The sequence below is a fragment of the Canis lupus genome, chromosome 6 (genome assembly GCF_048164855.1).
Source record: "Canis lupus baileyi chromosome 6, mCanLup2.hap1, whole genome shotgun sequence".
NCBI lineage: Eukaryota > Metazoa > Chordata > Mammalia > Carnivora > Canidae > Canis > Canis lupus.
The window spans coordinates 27,252,583-27,262,816 of NC_132843.1; the positions used below are offsets into that span (position 1 = coordinate 27,252,583).

The 10,234-nt window shown below is 43.2% G+C and overlaps 1 protein-coding gene across 2 annotated transcripts; it reads left to right on the forward strand.

The window, feature by feature from the left end:
* Positions 1 to 517: 517 nt before the first annotated feature.
* On the forward strand, positions 518 to 8,110 carry C6H18orf21 (chromosome 6 C18orf21 homolog). 2 transcript variants are annotated; one of them, XM_072829294.1, is made up of 5 exons: positions 518 to 741; positions 829 to 851; positions 4,066 to 4,265; positions 5,605 to 5,801; positions 7,911 to 8,110. In XM_072829294.1, the coding sequence occupies exons 1-5, from the start codon at positions 665 to 667 to the stop codon at positions 8,062 to 8,064; spliced, it is 651 nt and encodes a 216-aa protein (XP_072685395.1). In that variant the 5' UTR covers positions 518 to 664; the 3' UTR covers positions 8,065 to 8,110. The 2 variants fall into 2 exon arrangements, with proteins under 2 accessions (XP_072685395.1, XP_072685396.1); XM_072829295.1 differs by lacking the exon at positions 5,605 to 5,801 and having other exon boundaries at positions 528 to 741.
* Positions 8,111 to 10,234: the final 2,124 nt, after the last annotated feature.

A 10,234-nucleotide genomic window follows, 5' to 3' on the forward strand; every position in this document is an offset into this window, starting at 1 on the left:
AAAGCGGGCTCGGGGTGGCCGGGGGCTGGGAGCGGAGGAGAACCGGGAGGGGGTTTCCGACAGGGCGACAGAAAGGTTTCCACACTCGGTAACAGCAGGGTTTGCCAACACTGAAAACGCACTCCCGCTGCGGGCGAGGCGAGGAGAGGAGGAAGCCGGCTGGTGCTGCCCCGAGGGCAGTCTGGCCTGGTCCCCTCCCAGGCTCGCGGCCCCGCGGACCACGGCGGCCTCCCGCGGGCCGCACACCGCCGCCCGGCCCAGACCGATTCCCCGGATGGAGAATCTACAAGGCGACGCGACGGGGGAGGAAGCGACAACAGGAGCGCCACAGGGGACGCTCAGGAGCGCGCGAGAGGCGGACGCAACATCCCACGCGCCGACGTCGCCACCGGGACCTGAAGCACGATGCTCCGCGCAGGCGCAGGTCTGCGGCGCATCGGCGCGGGCCCTGGGGGCGGGGCCTGGGGCTGGGGGCGGGGCCTGGGGCTGGGGGCGGGAGACCGTGGGCCTGCGCGCCTGCGCGCCGGGCGGGGAGCGAGGGACGCCGGAACTCTTCAGCCACCGGCGCCAGTTTCCGGAGGGAGCGCGGATTCCGAAGTCAAGGTCCGGCTGGCTGCCAACCCGGCTTCCGGAGGTTGCTCGTGTCGTGGGGGCGGCGGTGACAATGAGGCAGAAGCACTACCTTGAGGCTGCGGCTCGGCAACTGCACGACAGCTGCCCGGGCCAGGCCCGGTATCTCCTGTAAGAGCGGGGCGGGATGCGGGGCGGGCGGCAGGGGCGGCACGGCGGGGTCTTCTGCTCCCTCACCGGTCTCCTCCTCCTTTGCAGCTGGGCCTACAGCTCGTCGCACGGTAGGGAGAACGTCCGTCGGTTGTGGGTCGGTCTGTCGTCGCCCCGCTGCCCCAGCTCCGCGCGGCGCTCAGGATGACCCAGAAGGGAAACCTCGTCGACCCACTGCCCTCATAACCGCCCCTCCCGCCCTCCCAGAGCCTTCTGTTAGTGAAAACTCCAAATTCCTTAGACCTCCTTTCTAGTTACACTCCCTTCCCTGGTGACGGTTGTTCATCCAGTGTCCTAGCTTTTAAATTCTCTATACTGAGGACTTCCAAATGTATGCGCCCAACCAAGACTTCTCCCGCTTCTACACTCCTATCCAGATGCCTTCTTGATGACTTTTTTTTTTATTTTAAGATTTTGTTTACTTATTTGAGAGACACAGATAGCATCAGAGAGCACAGGTGGGGAGGAGAGGGAGAAGCAGGCTCTCCGCTGAGCAGGGAGACCGATGCGGGGCTGGATCCCAGGAGCCTGGGATCAGGACCTGAGCACCCCCCCAGGCGCCCCGTTGACACCTTTTTAATGTCTCTTAGGCCAGAAGTGGAGCTTTACCCCCCCAACACAGTCTTCCTCCTCCAGTTCTTCCAAATTCAGTAAATGGTAATTCTGTCCTTGGAGTTAATTCAGCCCTCAAACCCTGGGGCCATTCCTGGCGTCCTAAAAGTCGTCTTCCCCAAGCCAATGCCAGCAAATCGTGCCGGCTTTGAAATACGTTCTGAACCTGGCATCTTCTCACCGATCTATTTTACCACCCTGGACCAAGTTAATAGCAGGATTGTGGGGCAGCAGCTCTCAGCATTTCTACATCCATTCTCAATTGAGCAGCCAAAGTGAGTGCAGGAGAAACCTAAGCTTGATCATGTCACTTCTCTGCCACAAAGTCTCAAGTGACTTCCCAATTCAGAGTAAAAGTGAAAATCTTAGAAGGATTACAAGGCCCTACACCAAACGCCTGCATTACCTCGCCTGACTTCCTTTCTCCTTTTTGCTCACTCAACTACAAGCACTGTTAGGCCTCCTTGCTCTTTTGCAGCCTTCGCAGCTTCCCTTCCTTCCTTCTGCCTGGAACTCTTAGCTCACATATCTGTGTGGATTCCATCTTCATTTTCTTCTGCTTTCTACAGATGTTATTCCACAAAGCCTTCCCTGGTTACCTTACTTAAGACACAGTAGTTCCGGGCAGCCCGCCCGGGTGGCTCAGCGATTTAGCGTCGCCTTCGGCCCAGGACCTGATCCTGGGGATCCGGGATTGAGTCCCATGTTGGGCTCCCTGCTTGGAGCCTGCTTCTCCCTCTGCCTGTGTCTCTCATGAATAAATAAAATCTAAAAAAAACCAAAAAAACAAACTACAGCAGCTCCATTGCCACTCCCTATTCAAATCTTTTTTTTTTTTTTTTTTTTTTTTAAGATTTTATTTATTTATTCATGAGAGACACACAGAGAGAGGTAGGCTCCATGCAGGAAGCCTGATGTAGGACTGGATCCCGAGACTCCAGGATCACACCCTGGGTCAAAGGTGGCGCTAAACCACTGAGCCACCTGGGCTGCCCTTGAATCTTTTTTTCTTCCCAGCACACTACACATTTGTGTTGCTATATTTACTTTCTCTCTCTATGAGTTGTCCTTTATTCACTGTCCTGACTCTTGTGCCCAGAACTCTGCCTGGCACTTTCCAAATACTCAGTAAATGAATGAATGTAACATTTGAGGGATCCCTGGATGGCTCAGCGGTTTGGTGCCTGCCTTCGGCCCAGGGCATGATCCTGGAATCCTGGGAGCAAGTCCCACATTGAGCTCCCTGCATGGAGCCTGCTTCTCCCTCTGCCTGTGTCTCTGCCTCTCTCTCTCTGTCCCTCATGAATAAATAAATAAATTTTTTTTAAAAATTGGCAGAGCTGAGTTACAAGCATGGTAGTTAGTTGTTGTATACTTAGCAGAGTGTTCACTAATAAGTATTTGTTGAATAAATCCATGGTGTGCCCACCTTCCTTTCCAGCTGCATCACACCCTCACCTTTCCCTAATAACCATGCTTTCTTTTTCACTGTACTTCTACCTGAAAGCCCTTTTTACCAGTAAGGGATGCCATCTCCAAGTACAGATACTTGGATTATTTGACCACCACTTCTTTGAAGTGTTTCTGGCCAGTCTATACAGAGTTTAATAGTTTCCAGGGCATTTTAATCATACTGTGTTACAGTTGTTACTGATCTTTTTTTGTTTGCTTAGGGCTCCCCTAGAATTTGAGTTATTTAAAGATAGCAGCTCGGGACACCTGGGTGGCTCAGTGGTTGAGCGTCTGCCTTTGGCCCAGGGCGTGATCCTGGGGTCCTGAGATCGAGTCCCGCATTGGGCTTCCTGCAGGCAGCCTGCTTCTCCCTCTGCTTATGTCTCTGTCTCTCTCGCTGTGTCTCTCATGGATAAATAAATCTTAAAAAAAAACCTCTTTATTTTTTTAAGATTTCATTTATTTATTGACACAGCACAAACAGGAGGAGTGGCAGGGAGAGTGAGAAGTAGGCTCCCTGCTGACCAAGATGTCTAATGCAGGGCTCAATCCCAGGACCCTGGGATCATGACGAGCTGAAGGCAGAAGCTTCCGCTGGCCGGGGCCAGGGTTCGGGCTGGGGCTCGGGCCGGGGCTGGGGATAATTAAAAAAAAAAAAAAAAATGAAGGCAGAAGCTTAATGAACTGAGCCACCCAGGCACCCCAAGATAGCAGATCTTTTATTCCATATTTGACTCTTCAGCCTAGCATGGAAGATGATTGTCTTGATTGCATAAACATGCTGGGGCAAGTCTGTTGTCTTGTAACCTTGTACTGAGAGCTACCTGCAGAAAGTCTGGCCCACAAATCACAAAATTGTGCTAATTGTTTAAAAAAATCAGTATAATTTATTGATTTGTGATAAATATGTTTGTAAAATTGGTGAGATAGCTTTTTACTATCTACTATCTAACAAGTAACTATTACTTGTTACTATTACTTAGTAACAAGTAATGAGTAAGATAGCAAAGAGTGGGGACTTAACCTGTGGCTAAAGGAGTGAATGGATAGAATTAGTGTTTTGCAATATAAATTGTTGCAAATTTGTCTCATATTTTGAGTTTGCTTAAGGAGAATATTATATCTCCTCATACTAAATAGTATACTTTATCACTGAATATTGGCTATTTGAGATAAAATATTCTGATTTGCTGAATCATGAGTTTCATTTTATAATTTCAGATGATAACAGCACTTTTGAAGGAACATGTCCATACTGTTTCCAGTTTCTGGTTTTGGATAACTCTAGAGTGCGCCTCAAACCTAAGTCCAGACTAACACCCAAAATACAGAAACTTCTTAACCGAGAGGCAAGAAATTGTACACTCAGTTTTAAAGAAGCAAAAATTTTGAAAAAATACAGAGACTCCAAAGGTGTATTGGTAAGATTTCAATTCTTGTATGTATAAATAAACTAGAATTTTCTTTTACTTAAAATGAGGTTGATTAAGGATCAGGCTACATATTAACTCAGAGGTTTGTGATAATATATTTAGATTGTCAAAATATGTACATAATTTTTTTTCTGTTGATGTTTCATCAGGAGTAAAGCTTATTTTTTTTAAGTTTTTTTTTTTTTTAATTTTTTTATTTATTTATGATAGTCACAGAGAGAGAGAGAGAGAGGCAGAGACACAGGCAGAGGGAGAAGCAGGCTCCATGCACCGGGAGCCTGACGTGGGATTCGATCCCGGGTCTCCAGGATCGCGCCCTGGGCCAAAGGCAGGCGCTAAACCGCTGCGCCACCCAGGGATCCCCTAAAGTTTTTGATTGAAGTATAGTTGACATATTAGTTTCAAGTTTACACACAGTGATTTGATAATTATATACATTATGAAATTCTGACCGTGATAAGTCAGCCTCTGGAATTAATGAAGTAAAGAGATGTGAGAATGTGAGAATTAATTTGATTGGTTTTAATTGATCTAAACATATATTTATAGAATCACTAAAGGTTTGAAGGGGTCACTTAAATTTTCAGTGATAATTTGCCATGTTTTATTGGAAAACAGCTTGGAGTTCTGCAACAAATGTTAAATGTCAACTGCTGTTAAAAAGAACATCCTTCCAGATGCTAATGGATATTAGTCACAGTCTCTTCCATTCTCCTGAAACAAGTCTTTATATTTCTTTGTTATCTTTAAAAAGGTGTTTTAGGAGGCACCTGGCTGGTTCAGTTGGTGGAGCATGTGACTCTTGGTCTTGGGGTCGAGTTCAAGCCCCATATTGTGTGTACAGATTACTTAAAAATAAAACCTCTAAAAAATAAAATAAAATAAAATAAAACCTTTAAAATAAATTAAAAAATAAAAATGAAAATGTTAAAAAAATTTTTAAGATTTTATTTATTTATTCATGAGAGACACAGAGAGGCAGAGATTTATTAGGCAGGGGGAGAAACATGGGACTTGATCCCAAGACTCCCGGGATCGTGACCTGAGTCAAAAGCAGACACACAACCACACTGAGCCACCCAGGTGTCCTAAAAGGTTTTAAATTAAATACAAATGTTTAGTAACTTTTTATTGAAGATTTTCTCATTTTAAATTTGTATCTTGTCTGATTGCTGCTGTTGGTTTACAGACTCCCTGAGGGTAGCCTCTCTTACTTACCCAGTAGTACTTGGTGTAGTCCCTTACATACAGAAATTTAATGAACATGTAGTTTATTGGATTAAATTATAAGAGAAATCAGGCCCAATATTTCTTCTTTTTATGGTAGTTGACTACTTGTAAAACATGCAACAGAACAGTTAAACATCATGGTAAAAGTAGAAGCTTTCTCTCAGCACTGAAGAGCAGTCCTACCACTCCTACGAGTAAGCTCAGCCTGAAGACACCAGAGAGAAGGACTCCGAGTTCTGCAAAGCTGAGTCATATGTATGGTTCCAAAGGCAAGAGCCCTGCCTCGATATTCAGGTATCCCAATTTGTTAAGCTATTTGCATAGCTGGTGTGAACTCATTTGTTCTAATTTCCTTTGTTTAATATACACTCCCTAAATTTGCCACGCAGCTCAGGACTTGGCCCTTGGTTTTTCCTTCCATACCGTTTTCTTCTCTAACGTCCTATGCTCACGTATCTTTCATTCTCACGTCTGCTTATATTCCTGGTATATTCCTCTACTTCTCTTTCTCTGGGCCTGTTCCCAGCTGCTGCCAAATATATCCACTTTATTCCCCCAACATGTCCCCACAGCTGACTACTTAAAGCTGCTCATCCTCCTAGTGAACATGCCCTTGTAGACAGTCTGACCTGAAATGGTGAGTAAGACAGCTCCTACTCCCTTGGTCCTTGTCCAGTTAGTCACCAGTTTCTATCTGCCCTTCCTCCATGGGGTTTGCATCTGTTCTCCTTTTCTCCTCCTTCTGTGTTCAGTCTATATTCACCTTTTGCTGGGACTCCTACAGTAGTTTCCTGCTTCTAGTTTCAAACTCTGCTAGTCTGATAATTTCCCTAAAGCACCACTCCAATGAGAAGCCTTTAACACTTCACACCATAGCACGTAGAGCAAATGTTCCAGCATGGTTTCCCAGCCCTTCCTACCTGGTACCAGTGCATCTGCTTTCTTACTTTGCCTTGATTCATCCTATGTGTTAGCAAAACTGAAGTGAAGTAAACTCACAATTACATTCCTGCTCTAAACCTTTGTTCTTGGTATTTCCTCTGTCAGTAATTCCTGTGGAAATCTCACTGAATAGAAATTTGTCAGATGTTAATAAGTTTAACTATATGACCGAGTACTGAACTATTTTTGTAGTGCACAGTACTTATTCACTGTGATAGTAAATTTAGTTTCATAGAAACTGGGAAAGGAATTTTTGAATATTTTGTACCAAAAGAGAAACTGAGTCTGGTAATTTCTTCAACATAAATAGCAAAATGCAGCAAGGACTGAATTATCTGTTTACTGAGCGAGGGTGGTTTGTTTTTTGTTTGGTTGGGTTTTTTTCAGATTTTATTTATTTGAGAGAGAGCGTGCTGAGTGCACATGAGCAGGGGAGGGAGGGAGAAGCAGAATCCCCGCTGAGCCGGAGCCCAATGTGGGGCTAGATCCCAGGACTCTGAGATCATGACCTGAGCCAAAGGCAGATGCTTAACCCACTGAGCCACCCAGGTGCCCCTGAATTGAGTTTTTTATATTGGGTTGACATTTGTAAAATTGGATAAGAATTACAATTTCAAGTCAGTTTTTCTATATTTTGATTTAATTATTTTGATATTTGGCATGATAGGAATTCATAGAAGCTTCTACCTTATTGGATAAATGTAGATAAAAAGGAATATGGCATATTTAAAATAATTCACTTGCATTTAGGCCAGACTGCTTCTTAGATATATACAGGAGTGAGAAAGATAGTTCACATTTATCAGACAGATGGGGAATAGAAGAGGGATCAGACTGACAAACCCCAATAAAGTTTCACGGGTGTGAAACACAATTGGAGGGCATGAAATAGAAGGGAACAAAAATACACACACAGCAGCTGGGGAATCATTTATCCAACGAATATTTTTAGAAGGCCTCTTCTGTGCCTGGCACTGTTAAAAAGCAGTGGAATATACAGTTAGTTGTACAAAGTCTGCCCTTTGGAGCTTACATTGTAGGTGGGGAGATACAATGGAGTGGTACCTGCATGTGTAGATTGAAATTCTTCACTTTTGAGAAAGGAAGTGGTCTTGAGCTGTGAAGAAATATGTTTTTAAAATCCTTTGAATGGTTATGAATCTTGATGCCAGACTTAGAGCGAACTCAGACATGATGACACTTTACCTTTAGCATTCTTTGGGTGTGACAGAAACTTCCAGAACTACCCAGTATACCTCCTGAATGTTCCCTAAAGCCTATGTAGTGAGGAGACTTTTAACAAAATAAGAATGAATGCTGGGTCCAGCCACTGCTTGTTTATGGCCATAATACACAAATGTAGAAAAGGATTCTAGTAGCAATTATCTAGTCTAAACAGGAAAAGCACTTTTAAAACTTATTTATCAGTATACCTAAGTGTGGTTTTATGTTTGTTTTCAGGACACCTACATCTGGACAATCAACACCCACTTGCGCCTCAAAGAATATGAGCAAAAGAAAGAAACACCTTTCTCAACTAAAAATGTTACTTAGTCAAAGTGAATCCCAAAAGAACTCAAAGGTGGACTTCAGGAATTTCTTATTGTCTTTGTAAAAGATGGGCTGTGAAAATAAATGTTTAATGCAATTCTGAAACTAAAGTTAGCCCTAAAAACATCTTTCTTAAAATTTTTATTCATTAAGTACATGGAACAGCGGAGAACAGAAAGAACAAACTTTTCTGGGCATTTTTCAATATTTATGCAGAAAATACCTCATGAAAATGAATAACCAAAACCTGCCTACATCACAGGGTTGTTGTAAGAATCAAAAATATATGAAAGATATTCCAGTGAGAAGTTAGCCAGAAAGGTAAGGTACCATGACCAAAGGAATGTCATTTTCTTTCATAAGGACATTGAGACCTTTAGGAGAGGGCCTGTTCACTCCTTTCTAGGTGTCTTTGGCTTTATTGCTAATTCAGACAAAGAATCAAGTATGTGATCCTTGTTTTTCCTCAATCATCTGCATAACTATGTAAAAGCTGAACATTATTCCTATTTTGCATGCTGAAGTAAATATATGGAGCATTCTTAATTGTAAATCATTCAGATACCCCAAATTTCGTTTTTACAACTTTCTATTGTTCCAAGCAATATTTTATCATAAGTGGCATTTCATTTGCTCTGGTGAAGACTTATTTCTAGGTCTAAAATTTAGAGCAAAATATAACATAGTAACGATTTAGCTATGTTAAATCTTTCCTGGAATGCAGATATACTAAAATGATAGGTTAGGGTTGTATTCCACCTTTCTTTTAAAAATTCCTTAAATAAATAATTTAGATACTTTATAAACTGTTTCCAATCTCTCTGCTGTTTAAAAATTTAAAACTTCTCCCATTAGGGTTTGGCAAACTGTGAAAGGCCAAGGTTATTAACAAGTTGGTCTTGTAGTTAAATGAAGTGAAATTATACTAATAGTGTCAGCCTCAGAGAGGGATGGCAGGAGTCATCATTCTGAACTTTCTTTAGCCTGTGAGCCATAGGCTGAGGAGCTGGGCCTTCCCTCTGTGTCCAGAGCATCTAGCATAATCCTTTGGTCATGGTACCTTACCTTTCTGGCTAACTTCTCACTGGAATATTTGTTTCTCTTCTTGCTCTTTGGTTTGCTTATCACTCTCCTTGATCACTAATAGCTCTTTATAGTTCTTAGGACATACCATTTTCTCGCCAGCTTTGGGCCTTTGCATGGTTTTGCAGACTGCCCTCCACTCCAACCCCACTGCAATATGAAGGGCCACACTCTTATCAAAGTGCTGGTGACTCTGTAGTTTCCTGTTTCTGATTGTGTACCCAACTGCCTTTGAACTCTTTGCAGGACTGCATGATCTCATTTGGAGTGCCCCAGCACCATAGCGCAAGCAAGCTCAGCAAATCTCCCTAAGCCACTACATTTACATTTGAATTCCTTAGCCCACTTGTTACGCACCAGATTTAGAACTAAGGTCCTTTCAGCCACCTGACTGGGAAATGGATAAGAAGTACTAAAAGCAGGAACTTCTAGGTGGGAAGTTACTCATATATTACCTCAGTAATGTAAAATACCATGGATTCTTGACTTTCTTTTGTTTGGCAGAAGGGTCTATGAGCAACTTTAAAGAGAATATTCAAATACTGTGGACATAAAACTCAGAAGGTGGGAACCCTGGGTGGCGCAGCGGTTTAGCGCCTGCCTTTGGTCCAGAGCGCGATCCTGGAGACCCGGGATCGAATCCCATGTCAGGCTCCCGGTGCATGGAGCCTGCTTCTCCCTCTGCCTATGTCTCTGCCTCTCTCTCTCTCTGTGTGTGTGTGACTATCAGAAATAAATAAAAATTAAAAAAGAAAAAAACTCAGAAGGAAACCTAGAACCAAGTCTTCATAACCTTGGATTAAGCAGTGGTTTCTTAGCTATGACACCAAGAGTGCAAGCAACAAAAGAAAAAATAGATAAATGGGACTTCACAATTAAAAACTTGTGTGTTTTATATGAGAACAGCATGTAGAAAATGATGCATGGGAGAAACTGTTTGCAAATCACGTATCTCTTAAGAGGCCTATGTCCAGAATTATAAAAAACTTAAATAATAAAAAGACAAAACATGAACAAAGATTCTGAGCAATTCCCCAAAGAAACAAATGGCCAACAAGCACATGAAAAGATGCTCAACATCTTACATCTAACATTAGTCATTAGGGACAGTAAATCAAAACAATGAGCTACCAGTCATACTGGGATGGATA

Excerpts from the sequence above, each read along its gene's own strand:
- C6H18orf21 (XM_072829294.1), top strand. The coding sequence starts at position 665 with ATGAGGCAGAAGCACTACCTTGAGGCTGCGGCTCGGCAACTGCACGAC. Across the intron at positions 742-828 it reads GGCCAGGCCCGGTATCTCCT|CTGGGCCTACAGCTCGTCGC; the intron begins GTAAGAGCGGGG and ends CCTCCTTTGCAG. Across the intron at positions 4,266-5,604 it reads GAGACTCCAAAGGTGTATTG|TTGACTACTTGTAAAACATG; the intron begins GTAAGATTTCAA and ends TTTTTATGGTAG.